Source organism: Ornithodoros turicata, chromosome 8 (genome assembly GCF_037126465.1).
Source record: "Ornithodoros turicata isolate Travis chromosome 8, ASM3712646v1, whole genome shotgun sequence".
NCBI lineage: Eukaryota > Metazoa > Arthropoda > Arachnida > Ixodida > Argasidae > Ornithodoros > Ornithodoros turicata.
This window is the reverse complement of record NC_088208.1, coordinates 33,548,245-33,573,158: the sequence shown is the minus strand read 5'-3', so window position 1 is coordinate 33,573,158 and position 24,914 is coordinate 33,548,245. Positions and strand designations below refer to the sequence as shown.

The 24,914-nt window shown below is 45.3% G+C and overlaps 1 protein-coding gene across 5 annotated transcripts in view; it reads right to left on the bottom strand.

Moving 5' to 3' along the window:
* Positions 1-24,914, bottom strand: part of LOC135367054 (calcitonin gene-related peptide type 1 receptor-like) — a 131,940-nt gene that overhangs the window by 468 nt on the left and 106,558 nt on the right. For 3 of the 5 annotated variants that reach the window (XM_064600140.1, XM_064600141.1, XM_064600142.1), the window contains 14 exons: positions 20,454-20,570; positions 18,596-18,702; positions 17,744-17,835; positions 14,215-14,341; positions 9,646-9,799; positions 8,416-8,482; positions 8,270-8,336; positions 8,130-8,215; positions 7,160-7,292; positions 4,237-4,278; positions 3,402-3,491; positions 2,790-2,857; positions 1,230-1,350; positions 455-639 (listed from right to left, as the gene is read on the bottom strand). In XM_064600140.1, the coding sequence (XP_064456210.1) occupies positions 1,233-1,350; positions 2,790-2,857; positions 3,402-3,491; positions 4,237-4,278; positions 7,160-7,292; positions 8,130-8,215; positions 8,270-8,336; positions 8,416-8,482; positions 9,646-9,799; positions 14,215-14,341; positions 17,744-17,835; positions 18,596-18,702; positions 20,454-20,570 (1,268 nt within the window). In that variant the 3' untranslated portion in view covers positions 455-639; positions 1,230-1,232. Of the gene's footprint in view, positions 1-454; positions 640-1,229; positions 1,351-2,789; positions 2,858-3,383; positions 3,492-4,236; positions 4,279-7,159; positions 7,293-8,129; positions 8,216-8,269; positions 8,337-8,415; positions 8,483-9,645; positions 9,800-14,214; positions 14,342-17,743; positions 17,836-18,595; positions 18,703-20,453; positions 20,571-24,914 lie in introns of all 5 variants that reach the window. The other 2 variants (XM_064600143.1, XM_064600144.1) reach the window with 2 other exon arrangements.

The following is a 24,914-nucleotide window of genomic DNA, read 5'->3' as shown; positions in this document are numbered from 1 at the left end:
CAAATAAAATCGTTCAATTTTCAAATACAAATTCAAATTCTATTTAACGGCTCTCGGTATCGACGGTATTGTTAATTGGGACATTCAAGAGTTCGAAGGTGCCCTAATTTCCGAGAAGATTTGTACCCTTACCTCAGTGCTAGAGTACCTCCTGAGCGATCTCAAAATGAAGTCGATTCTTTATTTCATTTCATTTGTTGTTCCTTCGGGAGACCTCAGAAGGTCATTATAACGCAGTTGCAATTCGTCAACTTGTACAGGCACAATGAACGTAAAATAATGACGCTTTTGATACTGCTTGCTTGCTGGTCGTGCTAGGCTCATACTGCACGCGACAAAACATGAACGAATAATGAACTTGACGATATTTGCCCCGTTGTCTTTAAGTAATTCATGCTGGAATTAGTACGCACGTGCACCGAAGGTCGGTGAGCTCGTACCACCAGGTCCTCACCTTTGACTTCCTTCCCGAAAGTGCCATCGCCTTCGAAGGTCTCCAGATTGGCGCACCGTACGTATTCGCAGCCACGAGTTCACTTTCTTCTTGCAGTTCCAGCAGCGTTTCAATCTACACTGCTGCTTTTCACCTTCATTGTAAGTCTTCTTTGCGGTGGACACAGAGAGACTATCCGCAAGGTCCTGCGGCAGCAAAATTTACACACACATGGACACACAAGTTCACGTTCATACACTGGTCACGCAAGTGCTGCTTGCGACACACTTGTCTATAACCTTCAGGGCCCGATTGCACGAGGAAATTCCCCGGTGCTGTCCTCAGTAGCTTTGACAGAGCTGTACGCGCGAGTAGCGTTGAGGACTGTGGCGCGTACCCGAAGTACTGCCGAAGCTATTACTGAGGACACCGGTGAGGAATATCCTCAACATTCGTGCAAGCGGGCAAACTCTTGACGCAACGGTCCCCTATCGGCGTTGTCGCGCGCGAAGGAGCTATGCCAAAATAGTTTTCCTTGGGAGCCCGTGTAGTCTCGTGCGTCACACGGTGCCACCAATCAGAAGAGAGACTTGGGCATCGTCTGGCTGCAATGTCCGCGATGCACACAATGGCCGCAATATACGCAATGCCTGCGGCCTCCTCTCGGAGCCCATGTTGGTGTAACTCCTTCGCCAACCCCTTCCTTTGGTGTAACTCCTTCCAAAGCCGATAGGGAATCGTTCCACCACGAGCCGGACATTACAGACAAGCGCATCGCAGGCGGTACATTACTTACCTCCTAATCATGTGTTACTGAACGTAAAAACCAACGCGAAGAATCTTCACAAGAGCGTTTGTTCCTGATGATTAGGTGATATCGATGGGCTTCTACCATCTGAAGTGCGTCGGGGCACAAACTGTCGAAAGAAAGTTGTATTTATGCAGCCATTTTGGAAGTTCTTCATTCGAAATAAACACAGAGCACAAAAGCATACACAGATGACCGCTTGCTAAAAGGAGACGTTGCAAGCAACCAGCCATGAGTGTATTCGCAGCGGGACACAAAAGGCGTTACAGTGTGCTACCGAGCGGATGAAAAGCGGCATGCAACACTCCCAGAGGAAGCTGGCAGACAGCGTGCAGAGGAGAAGCCAAACCACAGCCTACTGGATTATAGTGACCACGTCATTTGCACCCCTCTTCAGCGCCACGATTTTGAGCAGGTTTTGTGATAGCAGTGGCGCTGGCCATCGCTGGGAGTTTGTTCTACTTCATTTTTCGTACAAGGGCTAACGGTACTATTTTTGTACAAGCAGTGCACGTCCTACGGAATATGTCTTTGTGCACAAGGTCTAAATTGATTATCATAATCATTCTACGAGGTTTGATGTGAGTTGTACCGTAGGTGTCGTCCACTACGGCAATGTTCCGCTTCTACTCAAATTTTAACTATAAACTTTAAATTTAAATTTTAAATTTAACTATACCAAATCACGATGGAGGTCCCGCGGGACGATGTGCAGCGCCCCTTGCGGATTATGCGGACATGGATTACGGAAATGGGGACGTGAGCCTCAATAGGAGCTGCACCTTATATGACATGGTCGGTATAATCTAGCAGTTCATCAGACAGACATATCAGATGCTAATCGAAGACGGGAGTGAGACGGAGGTCACGGTTATTGGTTTGAATGGTTGACGTAACCCAACGTGGCGCTTTGGGAGTAACAGGGTGCAACATAACAGGGAACGGAGAAAAGACATGACACCGAAAGGTGGCGTTGCTAGTTCGTACAGTCCGTTCAACGAAAGACAAAACGATATTGGACATTGGAGTCACGTGATTTCTCATCAGTTTCTTACGTTTCACACGGCATGCTGCCAACACTACCGGAAGTATGACTGAGAAGTGCAGTGTGTAGGCTAATGACATGTCGCCCGGAGCAGAAGTACGATTAACAAGTGCAGTGCGTTTGACGTTTCATGTACATTCATCACCATCGTTAATGTCACCACGTCTAAGCTACTGTAGGTGTCACGGCAATTTTGGCATTACTGAAACCCGGAGTAATCGACGAACAAATGTCGCGGGGGAAATGCCGCTGGATCTCCGGCTGAAAGGCGATGAGCGTTCTGAAATGCACCGTCTCATAAATAAAGCGTGTAAAACACATAGTGACGTAACGTCGTAAGACACATAGCGACTGGAATTTACGTCATGTGAACAACGCCGTGCGCAACTATTTTTTTTTAATTCCGGAGATACGTTATGTAATGATTGATCGTGCACAGTAACAGTACTTTTCGACACAGAGATACGTCACTTGACCAACATATGAGAAAGAAGAGCAATTACACTATGCTGGACGGGCGTTGCAAATTGCATGGGATGTCGCCACGTCGCTTGAGGCCATTCAGAGAAACCTGCACAATCAGAGAGACCCGCACAGTCAGACAGCGTGACGCAACGGGGCGGTGGTACTGTTTCATCTTTCGTTGAGCGGAAAAAGCAAGGCTCGATTTATACTGTTCCCGACTCTATCTGCATGTTCTTCTTTGTTGTTTTGAAGAGACAAAGCGTTTCACAAGAAGCTACGGTTACATAGGACACATATTTCTTCATGGTGAAGCATGCGCGCTCAAGAAAACGAGTTTTTCTTGAGTGCCGAAAGCGAAATGAAACGCTGCGTATCTCTGCATTAAGACAGCAAGTTCAACCGGCAAATGAAAAGATCGAGAAAAAAGAAAGGTGTTGCCTGCATTCAATCATACTTCCTGGTGGTTCATATGTCACCGGAGTTTTGTAAAACGATGTTCAACCGGGTGATGCTTCACTCTTTGCAAGATTCTCGAAGAGTTGTCCAGCAACCAAAAGCAAACCCAAAAGCGACAGATGTCCAAACCCAGGCGGCAGCGGGCGAACCAAAAGGTGTTGGAACGACTGCCGTACCTTCTTGAGTAAACTTACGCTTATACTAGTGTTCGCATAGGACATGCGACGGCCATCGCTCTGGACGCAGGGCGTCTGAGAGAGGTATTTGCGCAGAACACCTAAAACCTGAAAGGAAATAAAGTAAAAATGATACGATTCATTCAGCATTGCAAAGCAGGAACGGTTGTAGGTTAAGAGCATACAGGTGTACTGGAATTTGGTAATTTACAGATATATTTTGGTCATTCCGACCAAACGCGCAGTGCCCATTCTACCATACCGTATACGAAGCCCGTGAACGTAAGCAGAGTGAAAAACATACGGGCCTCTATTACAACACCGCATCCATACTACGTTTGCTCGCCAAGCGAGTGGGAATCGCTTGGGTGCTTCTCCTTTGTACGCCGAACAGGTGCAGTGAAAGCACGCTTTACAGGAGACAGTCACGGATGGGCGCATGCTTTGTCCGACTTTATTCCCCATTTGTAGAATGCATTCTGCATTAAAACCGCCAGACTAGGTTCTAGCAGTGAAATAGGCTATTTCGTTCGACAACACCGGACCTCTTCGCGCGTAGCTCTGCACACTATAGCACCGCCCAAACACCAAAGCACCAAAGAGTGGAAACGTTCCGTAGCACATCGTATTACGAATATTACTCCCTTTCAACGAGAACGAACCAAAATATTGACCCTACAACTTACATATTTTTCTAGACGCTGTTTGTTCGTGTGCGCGTTTCCACTATACGACTCACACATGTGAAGAGTCAATACGGTATTCAGCGTTCCGCCAAAGTGCAACCCGCCGGTTCGAAACTTCAATCTTAAAATATTTCTAGTCTTGTGTGACAAATCCAAACACAACCAACCTCTCCATTGAAGAAGCAGAACAACAGAGCAACACAGAGACCCTGAAAGTAGAAAACAGAAGGTCGCGTTAAATCACCGAACAGTTGTGATGCAAAAGCGAGTCGTTAATACGGCGGTAATTTTGGTAATTGTAAAACCCTCCACAACCATATACAGTCTAACCTCGTTAATATGAGGCTCGTTAATGCGTCATCCCCGCTTTATGACCATTATTCTTAGGAATCGTTCGTTCCCAATGGCCTCCGCATGTAACTCATGTTCGTTAATACGACATCGCCGCTTTAGAACCCTTATTCTCGGGAACCGTTCATTCCCAATGGCCTCCGCATGTAACTCATGTTCGTTAATATGACATTTCGTTTATATAACTATGACAGGTATTTTCAGCACAAGTAGGGGTGAACACTTGCACTTTACCTTCCTTACTATGACCTTTGGTCACTGAACCGGCTGTTCTCCTAACCTATAACGGCCAAACCGCTGGCCCCCTTTCGAGGTGAATCATGATATCCCTGTCTGACGTGCCTAGAAGATCAGTGTCCTTGGTGGTGTCAGTGGTTTTCTACTTTCCCAAGCTTATGTAAAGGGCATGGTACGACTGGTTACATGTGGTGTTCGTCAATATGACAATTCGCATTATGATCATAATCGGCTGGAGCGCCCGGGGACATATTAACCAGTTTCGACTGTACTACCAACTCTCAACCAACGAACGAACCAACGAACTCTTCGCTATACTGCATGGTATAATAGTTTCCTATTACGATCATTTGGTTCTCTGACTGTTAACGCGACACAGTAAAGCCCCGTTCAACGCAGCATGCGCGTAGTTCCGTCTCTCTTTTTTTGCAGTGCTACCTAGAATCCCATTCCACTAATGGTCTCGCATAATACTTCTCGTCCCACCCATCACTTTCCACCTCTTCTTTTGTCGGTTTATTCCAATGAACTCGGAAAGGGGCCTTTCTTATGCACAACCAGGGGTACTGCAGTTGACCGCTGTAATGTCGTCTCGCATCCCTCTTCTTTTGGCCGACGGTCTTTTCTCTAAAAGCGCAGATGAACCTTTTTTTTTTTTTTTTCGTAGACGAGTTACTCGGCTCTGGTGTCGAATAAGGAACTTCCTTCTTTTTGGGGAACTCGCTTCATTAACGAGCATGATGAAACCCTCGGGGTCCTGTGATCATCAGAGGGTCTAAAGGCGGGCGAAGTCTAACAACTTGAAGGGGTTCTCAGTGCCTTGCTCCTTTACTTTCGTTGATTGGTAAATCCCTGCTTTCCGCCTACAATCTGCAGCACGTTCAAGAGCGTGTACTTGTAATTAGTATTTACGACAGGAAGATACGAAGTTGTTTTTTTTTTTTTTTCTGTTAGGATTACGCGTAACATCGTTAAATATTGACTGGCGTAAAGCGAAAGTTGAGGAAGACTGCCTTGAGCGTGCAGGTGGTATTAGATGCCCTTACGCTGGTCGATGCATTAAATGTCGTTAAATTAAAAGCATTAAATTAAAAGAGAAGGAAGAGTTCACTTTAGTCATTTTGATGACTACATGCGTTGCCACAACCATTAGTCCCTTTAGGGACTATATGTTGGGCTTCTAAGCGAAATTTAGGGAGCATTTGCAGTGCTGGAGAGTAAAAATGCATCGATGCATTAAATGTCGTTAAATTAAATGCATTAAATTAAAAGAGAAGAAAGAGGTAATTTTAGTCATTTTGAAGACTAGATGCATTGCCACAACCATTAGTCCCTTTAGGGACTAAATGTTAGGGTTTTGAGCGAAATCTTGGGGACTATTTGCATTGCAGGAAAGTAAAACTCGGGGTGAGGAGATTAAAATGGGGAGTAATTGCAATCTAAGGGACCAGAAAGCAGTGATTTCTCCACAGTTTACTCCTTTTCTCAGGGTGCGTTAATCAGCCTCTATGGAAACTGGTGTGTATATGCCTTCTGTTCATCAGTTAACGTTTAAAAATGGTGCAGCTGACGACAGAAAAATTGTTGATGAAAAAAAGAAAGACTAATGGAAGTCTATTGGATAGAACGGTAGAAGAGGGCTTCGGTTGGGTACTTGATGTCGTCTCGCTGCACCGTGAAAAGGAGGGAGTGGCAGAGGATTGAACAGCCTCTACAGGACACGACGTCGGTAACAGGTCTGCCACCTATAATATTGTTTCCCGTTCTTCGGCGAGAAATTCTAGGGGAAGGTGGGGCTAAATGGGACAGTTAGGTAAAATGGCGTATCGGTCTTCTAGCTTCAACGGGCTGAGCCATATACGAGAAGAACGTTGAAACATTTAGGGTCCATGTGCACGAACACATTGCAAATGGCCGTCTAGACAAAGAGACGCCGTTGAGCCCACAGGTAGGTGAAATGTGTTTTACGTTGCGTTCCTTATAATTAAGCTTAGTACTTTCTATTTAAATAGTACAGTATAGGATTATTATTCCTTCATACCGCTTGAGTGAACTGCAAAGCGAATAAGACGAAGCACAGATTCAGTATTCAATTCCACATATGGGACGTGGAATTGAGTAACGAGCTCGAGCATCAAAAGAGTTAGCAGTCGAGAAACGAGAAGATGTCTTAGTACTCTATCGCTGCCTCAAGCTACGTTACGATTGTGTACAGCTTGGGACAAAAGTTTACTTCATCGGAGCGGCCCCCTGCTAGCTGTCAGGAAGAAATCGAATAAGAAACGGGCTACCGGCTATTCTAGCCATCTCACAGTATGTGCGTCCGTCCCTCTTTGCCGCAATGGAGAAACGCGACACCCCGGTGTTCCGTAAAGTTTCGTTCCAAGCTGTGCAATCTTCGTTCTTCCCTGCTTGTTGTGTCGTATTATTTCGCTGTCATAGTCGTTTCGAAAAACGCAGCGGGATCTATATATTTTAGTGGGAGTTCATCCTTCCTTGTACCTGCAGAGATGTGACGAGCGCGGAGAAGATCTCGTAGGCGACGAGAATGACACCCTTCCCTGGACGGAACGGCGTCACGACATAATGGAGACCCAGCAATGGCAACAGAATCACCGTGGCGCGAACTGCTTTCCTGCGTCACAAAAGGAAGGCACTGAGCAATATGCGTCTTGGTTATGAGAAGTCGTGCATGTTTCATTTTCCGGCGCGGACAAGGCACAGCACAAAAGTTATGGCAGCGTCTATGTACAAGACAGTAGAATGAGGTACGTAAAATGTTGTAAACGAAACAATAGGCTTCTCTGTGCTCGGCGCATCATTCCGCCTGCCTCGTTGAGCGCATATGTGAGATTGAAAATAATCCACATAAATGAGTATGCTGAAAGGACGATTGTATCGTCTTGTTGAGGCACGGTGCAATCAACGACAAGTAGATTGCTTTGTGGTCTAGCCGGTTCAGACAATGTGACGCCGGTTCAAGCCCTGGCAGGAATGGTAGAGAGTACTTCTCTGTCCGAGCAAGCTCTACGTGGAGAGATAATTGGTTATGTCTCGTACATCGTCGCCCATTTGGTTTCCCTCCTCTTTCACGTTTTCACAATGCCCATTGGGATTCGCTGGTCTCATAGCAACACAAGAATATGCGCGGGTATTCAAGGTTCACCCGCATTTTTCCTTGTAGCTCTGCGCTTCTGCTATACCAGCGCCACCTACATAAAGAGAGCACTGCTTGATGCCTGCTCTCACTCAGTCTTCACGTGGACATACGCAGTTAATTGGCGATGTCGTCTGCTTCAGTCAATCGCCGCAGGCGGTTTGAAACGCAGGCGTTCCCTGGCTACTATCGGCTGCCCATGCGGCTTATGGTGGCTCATCTCCACAGCGTCGTTTAAGAGACCGGGCCTTGTACTCTAAGTGGCGTCGCTGGCATCGATTGCTGTGTAGTGCCGACGGATAATAAGAGGCTTACCTTGTGCTTTCGTTGTCGGGCGAATTAACGGCCCGCAGCTTCGTTACCAGCACTCGCACGATATTCACCAAGAAAGCGAAGCTCAGCTGCGTAAAAACTCTCGTGAGAACTCATACCAATTACGAACCACCGCCACTTACCAATATGGAGAGGATAACAGGAACTGTCAAAATGTACGTGTACCAAACTTCGTGCTCCACCCAACACCTGCGAAATTTTCAATCGGGCGCTTGTTATCCGCTGCATTCGGCGGAGTGCGGGAGGTGCACATACAGAAATTACGTACAGCTTAGAAGCTTGACCATCCAGGCCACGTGCAATGGCGTAGCCGATTATGGGAAACAATGGGAATCCTGTAGGTGAAAGAAAAGCAATTTTCAATTTTTAAAATTTTTACAAATTTTCAAAACAATACAAATCAATCAATCAATCAAAGAAAAATACGTGTTATAGTATTTTCCGAATCACTGCCCAGATAAGTCAAAATGGTGTTTCACAAATAGCAAGAAGTTGATAGTGTTCTGCTAGAAAGTTGTCTTTTCATAAAGACACGCTGGAAAGTATCTGTTCTGAGGCTGGGACACACAAACAGACAACACAACAAAAGCCTCAGCGCCTTAGAACACGAAAGTGGTTAAAATCTCACTGTTTTTGGCTTTTTCGACGACTGCCTTGTTTCAGTTATCATAAGTTGTTTCCGTGCAAAGTGCAAGTAGCTACAGCTCAGCCACGTTACCTTTGCCGGAGTTCCATGAGGACATCGCATATCCATGGTGAGATCCCAGGCGTTATTTGGGTATTTCAATATTCGATTTCTTCCCAGTGAAATTTAAAGTGATTGTGACACTTCGATAAACGCTATTTTATAACATCATACACGCGTTGTAAAGCACGCTTGAGTACCGATGAAAAAAGAATTATCTTTCGAGCTGTCGTAGTTAGCCGGAAACGTACAAAACCTCGAACAGACCGCGGCGTCAAGCTATGACGTCAGAAGAGCCAAAGTCTCGGCCATGACCGCGGATGCGTTACTTATGGCGGAGACGCCTGTCGTGATGTTAAGGGCGGGTGGGCTTCCGTGTTTGCGGTGACGATTTCTTTACGGGTCTCTTACCCCATTCGGATGTAGAACTTGGAATGGTGTTTCATACCAAGGGACTTATTCGGAATAAAGTGGGGCGAACAATCGCGACCCATCTGATGAACCTGCGCATACACGAAAGGAAAGTGGCAAAGCATCAATATTTTTCTGCCTAGTCCCACCGCTATTGTCAGTATACTTGACGTTTTCGCTGTACCGCCCTTCGAGATCTCCCAGATTTACTGCTTTGCCGCTTTTGCGCTTCATTAAGAAGGTGAACAATGTCGAGAGAGGGAGAGAGAGAGAGAGGCAGTCTAAAAGTGCACTTCAAGAACTTATTTGTTGGGACTGAAGAACGTTCTTTCTCATCTATTGTCTTTAACAGGATGGACGAGTTTTCGCTTTCCGTTTAATTAAACGCGCTAAGGAGCTCACCCCATCCGATGAGAAAGAACCACTTCAGGATGCGGTCCTCGGCGATGAAAGCGAGAACCAGCAATGTGTGTAGGTAGAGACCCTCGCAGAACATCCACAGGTAGTTGCAGAGCAGAAAATATTGCGTCACCACGTGCAAGGCCTGGCACCACACCTGAAAGAAGCAAACAGAGAGGAACAATTGAGTTTATTTTGTGACAAACTAATGGCGCAAGATTATTTCGTGCACGATGAATATTTTGATTCGTATTTATCGTCTGTTCTATTCCGTAATATATATCTCGCAATCTCGTACGGAACGTGAAAGCTCATTTCTTGTGTCCGTCAAATATGTTACCTTTGTTACAACGAAATCGCCTTTGTCCGTATTATCGCTTTATCCGAAGTCTCACGCTGTCCCTACCAAAATGCACACGTTTCGAGCCCCATTTTTCGAAGCGTCCCGCCAGCTGACTTCGCATCGTGCGAAGGGAGAGCCGTTAGGGGAAATTCACTTTACTTCTTGTCTCTCTCTCTCTTTCTCTTTGTCTATGTAAATTAAAAGGCTGCCAACATGATCACCCTCAAAGTTTCTTTGACGACGTGAATACTTTTTTAGTGCTCCTGCGTTGTTTCCGTTGATGTTGGTCAATTACCAATCTTCCAAAATCTTTCGTGAAAAGTCACGTGCCCAAATCACAATTCAGCAGCTCTGTTCACATGCTTCAAGCAAAAACGTGTTTTGAACAGGCTTCTCAACAACAACAAGCGTTATTTCGGTTTGGTAGTACGTTGTGCACGCAGTAGAGACATAAGGATCATAAGTTGCTAGTTACTGAGCGTTCTCCCCTGCATTGTCAAGACAGATATGCTATAGAACTTTGCTCAATATGTGACTTGTCTCTACATATTTTTGCATTATTGGGAGTTCAAAATTCACACCACCCTGGCATCCCGCGAGTATACTACATGACTTGAGTGGTCAACGTGACAAAGAGCAGCAAGCGACGCTGTTTGGATGATCACTGTCAGATCACATTCAGCAAGCTGTAACTAGCCACGCCCACTTCTGTGTCGCCAACAACGGCGAGCCGAGTTGTAACTGATGCTGAAGACTTTGGTCGCCTTTCTTTTTTTTAACAACTTGGAAGGAAATTGATAATCAATTACTAGTGTGACATTCAGCACAGACTTTAGGCGGAGACGTGGCCTAAGGCTCGGAAGTTATGGCGTTGACGTATTTAGAAATATGTATTATTGTTGTTGTTAATAACTAGGCGCTTGTGTTTTCGGACTTTATGCTTTGTGGAAATCGCAGGGGAGGGGCAAAAATTGTATTCTATTTAGAGAGTTGCAAAACACGAGACAATCGAGAGATATCGGATGGTAAATCAGATTTTCGGTTGAAAGCGCTTCTCGCATTGAAGATGAACATGAGCAATTGGGCTGAATTCGCAGCGCTTAGCCTCCTCCGGTGCTCGTATTTGTGGCTCAATTTGCGCTCTGGCAAGTTCGCGTATTCGGGGTTTTTCGGGGTTTATCGGGTTTTATCCTCAAACACAAAGCCCAATTAATCGTCCGCTTTATCACAAGTATTAAATATTCCACATGCCACGCTGTAGAAAGGAGCCTTTCCATTACTATTAGAAGATTACTAACATCTCCATTTTTTTTTCTCTTAAAATCAAGATAAAATCAATCAGAAGATTACGCGTGTCAACACATACACGGCGAGCCGCTATTTTCCCTTCCCCCACTGCTTTGCTCTTAAACATATCACATTATGCGGCCTTTGCAACCGAGCTTGCACGTTAAGGCGTGTTTTATGCTCTAGGTGTGCGCCCGTGGAGCCATTAGAGAACCGTACACCGTCGTGGGATGGCTTTCAATAGTGTCCCGGCGTTCAATAGAATCAGGACGTTGACTTCTCTGTTAACGTGCTTTCTATGAGTTACAGTACCCTTTGCAAGGTTTTATTCCGGCTACGTGGGTAGGTTACCGAGAGAAAGCGGAAAACAGTCCACAATATTATTTCCTTTCCTGTCCGCCCACACAACTTAGGGGGTGCATTCACGTGTAAGGCCGCGTTTTATCCTATTCTACAACATCATATTTGAAACCTGAGCACGCACTCATGTAAGGGTAAGAGACGATACCCAGCTGCAAGGTAGTCCTGAATTTCTGTGTCTAAGAGCGTTATTTCTGGAGTGTAATGCAACTCAAACCTCCTAGCTACAATGAATTGCCATACATATTTTTGGTGAGTGTGAAGGTCAGCTGTGAGTTATGAAACCTCATTAATTTCACGCTGATGTCCAGTATAACTCTGGTTTGCGCTACCACTTTCAACAGCACATCTTCTTCTCCTCCTCCATTTAGTTTTTCTTATAATCAATCAATTAATCAGCACTTCTAAAACAGCTATTACGAACTCCGGAGAAAGGAGTTGTAACATTGGCGTATTACTTCCATACGTGCACCCTCTGTCAAGTCCGTCTGTGCTGAATATATCACTGCTGACTATCGCTTAGCTTCCACGTCGTTCAAAAAAAAAAAAAAATAGAGAAAGAAAGTCGACGGTCAATAGTCGATACTACCGAGCAAAGTCTTCAGCATCAGTTACAAATATCCTGATACGCATATGAAACAAACACAGTTCACTGTGTATTCTCCCGGCGTCTTCTACGTGACTGGACGCGCGGCGGAATAGGCAAAACGAGCAAAAACGGTGATCCTATACGCAGGCTAATCACGAGCTGTTTCCATGCTTGTGTGGTAATAATGTACGGCTTTAGGAAAGAACCGCATGTGGCGGAGGCGCCAATCCACTGGGACGCGTTACGCAAAGCCAATGATTTCGTTCCGGTGTCTCTGCTCGCTAACGTGATCACGTGTATGTGCCTCCAATGAATTCCCACACATTCCCACAGGATCGCCTTCTTGCGTGTTTTCAGCTTTTTATCGGATATCAGGAGCGAAAAACCAGGGCGTTCACTCAGCCGTTAACCACACGTTAAAGTTGACACCATGAATGGTTTTTACGGCTTCAGAGAAAAGTACGTATTTATTTATGGTTTTAGAGTCTCGCTTTGATAGATTCAGGACCATTGTTCGTTTACTCGACTTCCGCCAAAAAAGAGAAGAACGAGAAAGAGAAGAAGACGAAGACGATGCTAACGAAAGAGCTCGCCGTTCTCGGCCTCACAGAGGTGGGCAACGTCACGACTAACGCCCAGGGGAGTTTGCGTTCCTGGGCCGACTTCTAAGGGATCTGTGCCGACATATGTCTGATAGCATCTGAGGAAAACTAAGGAAAACCCAGGAAAAACCCCAGACAGCACAGCCGGCACGGGACTTCGAACCCGGGTACCTCCCAAAAATACTGAGAAGAAGAAAATAAATGTAACGCGCAGCGCGGGACGAACACGCATCAGGCAAGCATAAAAGACTATGCTGGAGAAGCGAACTCTTCGTAGTGCTAATTACGCCGTCCAAACCCAATAACTGCAGTTTGATTATGCTGTCCATCGCTCGCGTTAATTTCACAGTGAGGATCAAAGTGTCACATTGCACTGAACGGTTCGTATAGTGTTCTTAGGGCTGAGCGTTGGTAGGAACGGGTTGGACCACGGTACGAAGTGATCTTGTTATAGTGGGAAGGTGAGAGTCTAGCTGATTTAAAGACACTGTAAGTGTGTCCCTGAAACATTTAGTAAGCTTCTAGCAGATGCGTCGAGAAGATAGCTCTGTTAAGAAACGCCTCACAGAAACATGCCCATGAACTGCTGTTCACGCAGTGAGCACCCTCCTCGGTCCTTCGCAATACTTGGATACTCAACTCGCAACAAGTTTGGAACTGACAGAAGTGGCATGCCTGTCTTTGTTTATAAAAGAGTGATATTAAACGGCAAGAGCAGCTCATTTATTTTACACATGGCAAACGAGACTGCACTTCTACAGATGACGGGGGATTTTGGGCATGAAAGGGTAACAGGGTGATGGAAAGGATGCAAACACCGGTAAAAATCAAAAGAACATAAATACAAAAGCAGGTTTATCAGAAGCGCAACATAACGCGAGCCCAAGGGATTACACAGGGACCTCCTGTGTAATCGCTTCCTGTGTAATCCCTTGGGCTCGCGTTATGCTACGCTTCTGATCCCCTGCTTTTGTATTTATCTTTGATATTTCTTTGATTTTAATTTGTGTTTGCATCCATTCCATCACCCTGTTACACCTCTCGAGCCAAAACTCCCCCCGTCAACTGTATATATGTGCCTGTACCATGTTCATATTTTTGTAACCTAAAGAAGTGCAGTCTCGTGCACGAAAGCCTCGTTTACCTAGTGTAAATAAATAAGTTGCTCCTACCGTCGTCTTTTCTTTTTTATTTTTATTTTTTTGTTTCATATCTTTGTTGTTTATTAACTCTGAATTTGTGTTGCTTACAGCAATGTCGTCCTGCCCTCTTGGAAACAATAGAGAGAGAGAGAGAGAGAAAATTTCATTTTCATACAATGCTGTGTTTTCCACTTTCTGCTGCATGTCATCATGATCGATATGAAAGCGCGCAATAGGATATGTACTCACTGGATTTTCCTCGATGACGTGAGGAGGAGCAACAACGTAGATGTACCACAGGATCCAGCAGATAATGTTCATAACAAATGAACTGAAGAGATTCTTGTGAATTGTGATGCGCCGACAGCGGAGTGATCTGCACAAAGATTTTGTTCATGAATGCTTTAAAGTCGACATAAGTCGTTTACTGGATCGGACATTTTGGTCCTGCCGAAGACTGCACATCCTTGTGCTTTACTGACGTGCACCTCGGAAATGTTATGGCTTAAGAAGTGGCCTTTTTAAAGATGCCCTTGCGATGTCTAATAGGGCATCGGTGTCACGACAGAATAGCTCAAACTGAAAGCTACGCCATGGATGTTTACAGAGACGCACTCAAAAAGGATCTTGTACCAAAAGATCCCAACGTACGAACGTGATGTGTTTGCTCAGAAACAATACTTTTATAGAGCTAAATCGTTCAAGAACTTCACGTCCTCATTTTTACAGCCAATCATGTGCAAGAAAAACAACCGCGCACCAGTATGCCATATGCCATCATGCATCTAATCATGTGCCATCACACCAGAGATGACCAGAGTCGCTATCAAATATAGCACTATGGAGCCAGCAGTGCAGCCTTCTATTGTAGAGTCGATGGAGCCAACATCTCCATGCTTTTCCTTTTCTATAGACCTTGACGCGTTGCTCTCAAACCACCAGTCTCCGTGCGCTCCTTAGCCTCGTTCTCAGCGACGACAGAGCAAGGGTGGACTGCCAAAATCGCTCTTCCCATTTGGATGAATACTGGTGGCCGCTGTCTTTAATACCTCTATACGTCTATACGAGAGTATAGAGCCCGAAAATCTGCGGGGCAACATCCCACGTCCACGGCTCCTCCACCACTTTCGTTCCCAACTCTCAAACTAGCCTCCTCTCAATACTCGATCACCAAGCAATGGCCGCCAACGCCGCCTGCGAGAGGTTCTTCGGTTGTTTCAGGACTGCCAATTAGTGCTGCAACCTACCGGTAAAGGTCAGCAACACAGATTAACAAAATGAAAGTCACCAAAGTAATTTCTGCTCCCACGAAACCGGACCTCTCCAACAAAGCGAACCCCACTACTTTTTTTTTTCCTTTCTTTTTTTTTTTTTTTTGCTTCATACATGCGTGAGCCTTTCGCATCACCGTGGAGACGTAGCTGTGGAAAAGTTAATCCGCAATAAACTTCGCAGTATCTCGATCTCTTTTTCTTCTTCCCTCTTTGTTATGCTACGCTCTCCATATATATATAATTCTAGCCACGAGTATACCGTCTGAGTGATTACATTCCAGACGGGCGCGTGGCTGCCTGCCAAGGCCATACATCTGCCACAGAGCAATAATAGGTTGGTGCATCTCGGAGGGGGGTGGGGGGGGGGCAGAGTGCCATTGCGAAGGACATCATTCGCACGTTTCAGGGCAGTTTCAAACGTACAGCTTCGAACGCTTTAGCCACTAATTTCGATTACAGCCACCTTTACGTGAGTGGTCATAAAATGGAGTGATTTGATACACGACGACAAAAAATAGCACGTTTTGTTGTAGCACTCGTAGCTCTTCGAGGAGTAGGGCAGTAGTCCTGTTTCACGAGACATGGTGTCTTTCGCTCCGTAATAGTTGCGAGAAGTGATGTATGGAAGAGAAGATTCTTCGTGTGTTCAACTTTCGATTCTTTTCTTCTTTCTTTCCAATTATCAACTCAATCAAAATTCACCATCGCTTACACTATACCACACAGGGGCCACAGAAATAACTGACGTTAATTTGTTCGCAAGACGTGAGTATGTGCGCCCTCTATCGTCTGGTATCTGAACGTACAAAACAACTAGTACGGTCAAACTCATACTTGTTTCGAAGAGCGAGTGATTTGTTGGCGCGCAAAAGCCAGCTCAGCAGAACTTGATTTAATGAGTTAGACATTCGAGCTATATGTATGTCACCGGGCGTATACCCAAAAAAGCAACGTCAACCTCTCGCAGTGATGCTGGTTTACGTTGAGGGTAATAAACAAGAATGTCTGCTGAGTTTGCCTATATTTGGCGTGTAAGTCACATCATATACCCAGACCGAGACGTTTGTTGATGTGAACGTCGTCAGAGCTTCATACTGAGGGATGACAGCAACGCAGTTCGTATTCCAGCGCCGTCCTTTCTCTATGATGGCAGGCGACGCCCATAAACAGAAAAATTTATTCGCTCTTCTCTTTGAAGCGAATATGCGCTTCGAGTTTTATGTCTTTATATATATTTTTTTTTAAGTGTTGAGTATGTGGAAAGACGACACAGCACTAGTCGGAGTTCATGTGTCTCGTCCTTTTGTGCTTTGTTTCGTCGTTTTCCCTGAAACTCAAGGAGAATGTTACCTAAGATTCCATTCCAGCAGCCCCTACCTCGCTTGCCTCATAATTTTCTTCCAGAGATTTTGTTGCCTTCAGCCTCTGCTACCTTGGATCTTTTATTTCCACCGTAAATTCGCGTGTCTGGGAACCGGAGAAGAGCGACGCTGCGTTCTCGGTACTTGTAAATTTTATAGTGAGTTGTGTTATGGAGCCAGTCTTTAGGTGCGCATACTTGGGGTGTCTTGTCGAGTTGCTCATGCCTTGTTTTGCATTCGTGGGGTAGCGTCGTAGTCGTTTTATTTCTATTCCTCTTCTTCTCCTGGTCTTTTACTTTTTTTTTATGTGATGGGAGGGGGCTCATTAGCAGAACTCGTCGATTGAGGAATTCAATTTTGCTTCTGTTTTTTTTTTTTTTCTTACGCTGAAATCAACAAACACAGAAAGGCAAGTAGCATCGGCCAAGGTCTTCAGACTGATAATGTTGCAAGCAGACCGAAATTCCTCGAAAGATCGTGCATCGGGTTCTCACCCCTTCGCGAGAAACGTTGAAATAGTTTCCCCTCGCGAAGAACGTGACATGCGGGCATGCCAAAAGTGAGGCATAAAAACGCTCACGTCTGGTGGGGGTTTGATATTCCGCTTTCCTGCAATACTCAATATAACGAGGCGTGTGCATAAAGACGTAAATGGTCTCGCTGCGCACGTGGATGTCCGGCACGTTCACGGGCGTGATCTATCATGGCGGATCATGGCGACGGCGAGTGTTCCGTGGTTCCTAATGTAAGTCTCAACAAGCTCATGAGGCGGCAGCGCATTTGAGATTTACATATTTGCGCAAGGATTATTGTGAATTCTAGAAAGACGACACATTGGATGAACGATGGGAGCTGCCGATTTTGACGTTTTTCCTACGAAGTTTGCCCAGGATACACGGTCCCCTCCTGCAGGCATAGATCATTCTCGTCTATGTAGCACACTGCTGCACGCGTTGTCCCATCAGAACTTCACCTGGAGTAAACACAGGGCCTTCAAAACATATTTCCGATTACATAAACGACGATTTAGAGATACGCCGTAATTCTCATTTTTACCACAGCTTGTCTATTGTTGGGTGCAGTTTCGTACCTGAGCAGCTCCCGCTGTTAAAAAGAAAAGGTACTAAAAAGTACTGCTCGTACCTGAAGTAGAAGAAGATGAAGAGTGATATGAGCAGCGCCACCAAAGAGATGAAGTAACCTCCGACGTACAGGGAGTTGACCACGTTTCGAAACTGCACAAGCAACATAATAAAAACATAAGGAAGGTAAGTCGACACGATAAGATCTACGACATATCTACGAGGAATAGCCTCATGTACCCCTGTCATCTATGTCCTGACCGTCCTGACACAGAAAGAAGGAGGAGGAGAAGGAGGAGGAGGAGGAGGCCGCGCTTAGGCGCCTGGCTCAGAAATTGTGTTTTGATGCCTAGAACTTCGAGCCGCTTCCACGGTTCATATACAGACGTTTTCAGGAAATCCCAGTGTTCCTTGCGTACGCGTTGCATCCTGGGCTTTTACTGTCATGAGAGTCATTTACTGTCATTTACACTCCGAGAGGAGAGAAATCGAAATACTTTGGAGACCTTCTCCTTCCTTCCGATAACACGAGTTCCCACAGTTCAAAGCGGCGCTAAGCACGCTGGGATTTTCTGAAGTCGACTGCTGAAGATAATTTCGTGTCATACACGTTCATTTTAGCCCTACGTTCTCCGTGAATTCAATCTCCTCTCTCCTCACTTCAATACGACCTCACCACGTTTAGTGCAGCAAAACCTGGTTCCATCTCATGTACATGACGTATATCATGTTCAGGTATCATACATCTCTACATCATCTCATATATTTACTACATCTCATACATCACGTACAGGTCTGTCGCACTCCGCACACTGACCAACCAGCAGAAGGTAATCTCGCTTTAACATTTCAATATCTTTCTTGAATCGTATGTCTTTTGAGCTCTCTTTTGCAGTAACAAAGGGGATCTTACGTCTAGATCATGCGTATCAACGCATGCCGTGTAGTTGGACCAGACGTGTTTGGTCTCCGGGTGTCGGAACCAGGTGCCATCCGGGTTGCAGACCTTATGAGCCTGCCCTGCAGAGAGATATAAGTCAAAAAGTATAGGTGTCATGGTACTCTCAATTCTGCACAAGCAACAATGGGACAGGATTGGCCTCCGATCCTTAAAAAAGGTCGAGGTCTGACAAAGGGGTACGAAGCCCCACGCAATCCCACAGGATGCCACAGGATACCACACGTTGTAGAATTAGGTTGTTCAAAAAGTAGTAAATGACAACTTAGCAACAACAGCAAAAAGGCTGCATGTTGAGTATTGTGCAAAACGCATTGAAATGAACTAAAACTTCAATTGAAATATTCAAAAATTCAGTGGAAAATTCAAATATTGAATTGAATTTTTTGTAAAACTCTCTTTTCACTGCTATTAAATTTTCGTTTGAAGCTTTTTAATGTTTTGTGAAATCGGTTTCTTTTTTGCATTGTTGCTGCGGTAATTATGCAGTTTTGGTGCTCCGCAAGCATAGTCCAGCGATCACGTGACAATGCCACGTGACAGGTCACGTGTCCCTATAAAGCGACGGACGGACCTACACACCGGTTGGCCCATAGAGCTGTCGCTTTAAAATACTAAGTAGTAGAAACAAAGTAGTAAAGTAAAGTAGTGAGCTTTACATCTTGTCTAATGTGAAAACAGAATAGATACATCATCACACGTTTGTGATTTGAATAAATTGACTTCAACATTTCGGTAACCACATCAACGCCATTTTCTTTCCCGCAACATTCCAGAAGAGAAATCTGTAGTGATGGCCGTGTAGGTAAATGCGAAAAATGATTTTAGCACATTCCAAGAGAACAGGGGTGGCAGAACGACAAAGCCCGTCGAATGCATGGAACGCCTCCTTTGAAGTGCCTAATCAGTCAAAATAGAATGAGGCACCTATTTCTCACGCGGCACATCCACGTGGGCGTCTTCGAAATATTAGAATCGATCGTGACTGCTTCTCTTAGTGAGAATTGCAACGAGATGCGAGCTTGGAAGTCGAGAGCAAGCAATGCGAACTGCCGCGTAGTTCAACACGTTGGGATCTAAAATACTCAGTGATGACGTGGGCAAATCGAAAGCTTTCGAAGCAAACTGCTCCTAGTGAAATAGGTTGTTGCACAACCGTTCATTCACCCTTCGAGAGCGATTTTCCATAATTTGAAGCGACCGTATGCAACGCTATGCAGCACGATTCATTTCTTTTCCAGTACTGCGTCGAGGATCAATATCATGACTAGAGGTGAGCGCGGATAACATTGACATCCTTATCTATGCAATACCGGCGCATTTAAGATTCGTGACTGCATCCGCGCTAGTTGAAAATGTGTATGCTGATATTGAGTGAGCGCTGATCTGTGTTTCGCTGGGTGCTCGCAAATATGACCCCACCTAGGAGACGTCCGCAGAGGGACAAGCGCTTATTTGCGGATTAGAAAACGTTACATTTCTATCCGTATAGCAGCACGTCGCGCCGATATCCGCGCGGATATGTGGACCCGCCCCCGCGCACACATAATCATGAGTCATGACCTCCTTGCATGCGGCAGTTCGCGCCACAAAGTACGGTTACAAACATCCTAAGTACTCATGCCTTCCTTTTCGCGTATTGGTCAACATTTGCCATCAAGAAAGTGACTACAACTGATACTATCTTGGAGTTCTACTCGAGTAAAAAAGCTGCAGAGCCTACCTTGCCGGGTCGTAGGCAGGCCCTTTTCGAGTTTGGTAAGCAACTTTTTGAATAAACATCATCATAATCATATTATTATTGGGAACTTACTGTGCGATGCGAATCCGGTGACGAAGCGTGGGCACGGAGCAATCTGGGTGGTTCCAGCAGGAGTGTCCCCCCAGCAACTCCACCCGTCCCACGTGCGCAGACAGTATGACCCGTTCTCTGTAACAACCATCATGTTGGGGATGAAAGCAACACCCCAAAGGTTCCGACTGTCCTTTATATTTTTTTTTCATAAAAAAGACTGCCTCCATGAGTGACCGACTGTCAAAGAATAGCAACTACTTTTAAGCCGAAGCAAAAATTACGCTATGTCACAATGTGACATTGCATCTCTACAACACAGTTTCCAGTAACCTCTCTCTTTTTAACATTTTTTTAAAGAGATGCAATGCATTGTATATACAGCAATGTATGTAGACTATATGTGGAACCGAGCAACGTTATCACGGTACACCTCTTACGGAGTAAATGCTACACACTATTTTTTGTTCGCATTTATATTTATCTTATCCATGCATGTCCTAAGTCAGCCATGTACACGCAAGAGCATCCGTATCATCCATCAACAACATATCCCAGAACAATACACACGCTACCAACGTCACCGCTCTCAGAACCTTCAGAAAAGAAGGGAATCCGTTTCTTCGGCTATAAATTTTGTTTCACGATGGTATGCTGTAAAAACGTCAACTTGAATGAAGATCATTTCATTATTTAGACCGCGAGCTTTCTTTCGTCCTTCGCTGTTTCGCCCTGTCGTTCTTCCTTCATCCGTCGATTCTTAAAGCCTTAATCCTTAAAGCCAGACTCGATGAATATGGCGCTTATTTCTTTGATTGTAGCGACCAATCGCGGTCGTCTCGCGGCGGGTTTGAACAGCTTACTCTGGAGCGCTTCGTCAGCTCCGCACTGCACAGCACGACTGCTGTCTTTATTCACGGCGCAGCTCTACTTGCAACGTACTCAATAGTGTGTTTTAGTGCATCGTACGCTATCGCTTTTGCGTACGCATGGAATAGCGTTGATGGTTCTGCGCAAGCCCATAACAGAAGGAGAGCCTCGCGCAGTGCGCAGAACCACCAACGCTATCTCTTACGTACGCAAAGGATATAGCGTACGATGTACTAAAGCTCTCCAATAGGTCGCATCGGATGACGTCAACATCACCGATTCACTTTCGGGATCTCTGAATGAGTTGAAGGGTTTCTGAGGGTGTGCAGATCAAGTACAGGTTGGGACAAAAGTTAAGGAACACGCGAGCGGCGTACTTTTTCTTCGGTGCGACACCCTAGCGGCCTGCGGAAGCGGGTGAGTTCACTGTTTAGGAGGGGTGGAAGGGTGCGCTGTTAGGGACGCACAGCGGTAGCTTCCACTTCCAGACACACCCAAGAGACACCGGAACCGCCACTTGTGTGTCAACAGCGCAACCTTCCACCCCTCCGAAACAGTGAACTCACCCGCTTCCGCAAGCCGCTAGGGTGTTGCACCGAAGAAAAAGGGTCAGTTCACTGTTTCGGAGGGGTGGAAGGTTGCGTGCTGTGTGTCGCTAACAACGCACCCTTCCACCCCTCCGAAACGGTGAACTCACCCGCTTCCGCCAGCCGCTAGGGTGTCGCACCGAAGAAAAAGTACGCCGCTCGCGTGTTCCGTAAACTTTTGTCCTAACCAGTACCCGTCTCGCGCCACGACAGATCATCGTTCTTGCACATGAACGCGTTGTTTACTTAATGCAAAACGCGCCACAGTCAAAAATAGAAAAGAAAAATATATGGAGGAAACTTTTACTGCTTCTTTAAAGTTGCCACGCTGTCGTTACCGAAGCGCACTCTCTCCCCAAATCTGATCATATCGTTCAGTCTCACGCAAAGCGTACAACGTCTCCATCAATCCTTTGAGCACACACCATCCATCGCCAACTGGCAATCTTTTTTTTCCTTTAATTAAATCACATTCCGCATATATTGTTATGCAACGCGCAGCCTCGCTCAACAAGAAGCTTAACGAGAACTGACCACAGAACGGAATATTTGCGGTATCGCCGCATTCCGGACACGCCCATGCGTATTTTGGCAGCATTATATAGTTCCATTAGCTTAATTGCCTCTCATCAGCTTTTATCCTCACGATTCGGCCAACTAATTGCGCGCCGCACTGCGATGGTAAATTAATGTGACGTACTTTCCGCCCGTGCCGTTTCCTAAACAAAGCTTTCCTACCGAGTGGCCGGACATTTAAGGTGCGACACGAATATTTTGACACGGTTGAATTTAAAGTTTCCACGTTTCCGGAGTTAATGCGACGCCGGTCTGCTGTGGTGCCGTGCACGCAGGTTTAAAAAAAAAATCCGGATATTTTTTAAAAAATCCCAGAAATGTGACACAGAGTAAAAACAATTGTGTTTTGCTGTTCTTCTTGATTTCGGGTGACCTCTCATAGTTTCGGTTTATGGAACTGCCTGTTCCAGTAACACTGAATGAGTTTCCATTGTTTTTCGAAAGGGAGAGTTCCATGCACGCGTGGGTGAATGGTGTAGACGCTGCACGCCTGCTATCGCACTTCAGTTACAATGCCTCGAGGAAGCAGAAGAAAGACTCTCCCTGAGTGGGCAGAAGTAGAAGAAAACGCGGAAAAAAGTTAAATCTGAAAAGTTCAAAAAGTCAAGTTAAAAAGTTAATGCTGCGCGTACCTGGGCTTTTGTAAACAGCCAACTCTACAGTAAAATAAAGTGGGAATTTTCCGTGTGACGTTGAATTAAGATCGTCTTTCACATCGCATCTCGACAAAAAATTAAAAAAATACGAATTAAATTGTGAGGATAAAATTTTTAAAAATCCACCGGATAAAATTCATGTTGATTAAATCCAAACAACCCTGCGTGCACGGGAAGTGCTGCGCCCGTATTTATTGCTGGTGTTGGCGCGGCGAATTCTGAGGCTATAATGAAAAAAATTGTCAGTTCAACACATGAGTCCAAAGGACTCTGTCCTCAACAATTGCTCAAGTTTATTGTTAGTGTCTTGTACAGACGCGCTGTCGTGAAAGGAGACGCAACATCAACTTTATCGTAGAACATCGTAACAGCGCCCAAGCTATAGACTGGTGCAATTACGACTGGTGCAAACTCCGGGACTCGTCCACCTGTCTCCTCGTTCATTTCCTACTCATCTATGTTGTTGTTGTTTGTTTTCGCTGAAAGTATGATGAAACTAACGATAAGGCCAATAAAAAAAATTACAGGTGCAAGATATTTGGTAGCCCCGTAACGTAGCGCGGCGATACTGATGTCTCGCTTTTGTTAATTAAAGGGGCACTATAAAGTGAAAAAATTTCTCCTTGCGGAATAAAAATGCTGCTACCTTGACCCCAACACAAGAAAGAATGGGTGTCATCGGTTGCGTCGTTCGTCATTTGTGAGGGAAAAAAAAAACAATGTGCGCTTTCCTCCTTCCCCTCCTTCTCAAGAAGTCCGACAATGCGGATTGGACCCAGATTGGTCTCCTCAAACGATCTCCCGCGGTGATTGGACAAAAATTGTTTGCGGAGACCAATGAGAGCGCTTTGCATGGTCGCCCTTCTTTAGAATGAAAGAGGAAGAGAACAACAACAACGACGACGACGACGACGACGACGAACGAAGCAGCTGAATGAAAGCGCTCCTTTTAGCGTTTGTGTCAAGGTGACAGCTCCTTTCATTGCACGAGCAGAAATTCTTGCACTTCAGTGCCCCTTTAAGTACGACAATAAATTAATTATGGCGGTTTTCCTTTGCGTAAGTATTCAATGACGCTTATCGCGGGTCAGGCAGCATTGTAATGTGCTGTAAATGTGTCAGCTTCGAGACACGATCGATTTCCCCCAAGTGACCCTTATTGTTGCACTCTCACTCAGAGATATCTACCGCACCTTCTTTCGAAAACATAAAATGCTTTTCTCTACATGGCGAGACTTCATGAACGGAAGTTCGAGGTAAGCCCTTGGTACGTTTGGCACTAGCTGTCGCTTGCAAAGAAGAAGAAAAGAAAACGAACTCACTTGAAACGAACTCACTCGAAAGAAGCACGATAAATGGAAATCGGATGCATAGTAGGAGTAGTCTTGCTACCTTTTAAGAGCTGCGTGCAGATTTCTCCGCGTATTCCATTTGCCGTGCCGATAGCAATGGTTTTCAACTAATGGCCTTTTCCGGCTAACAATCTTGGTAACAAATCAATAGTGAAGTTTCGAATTGAATACGAAAGTACACCAGTAGACGGGAAAGATTCACAGCTGCATCAAACATGATTTCGTTGCTTTTTATTCTGCGTTCGTCTTTCTTATTATTATTATTTTTTTCTTGCAAGGCGCACGACTTCTCTTCAAAAGCTTATTTTCTGCCACGCGCGTTCTCGCACGTGAATATAGATGACTTCGTGGAACAGATGGGGGAGGTTTCGCTGTTCGCAAACGCGACTTTTATGTAAAGATATGCGAACCATTCCAGTTTCACTGAAGAAAAAAAAAAGA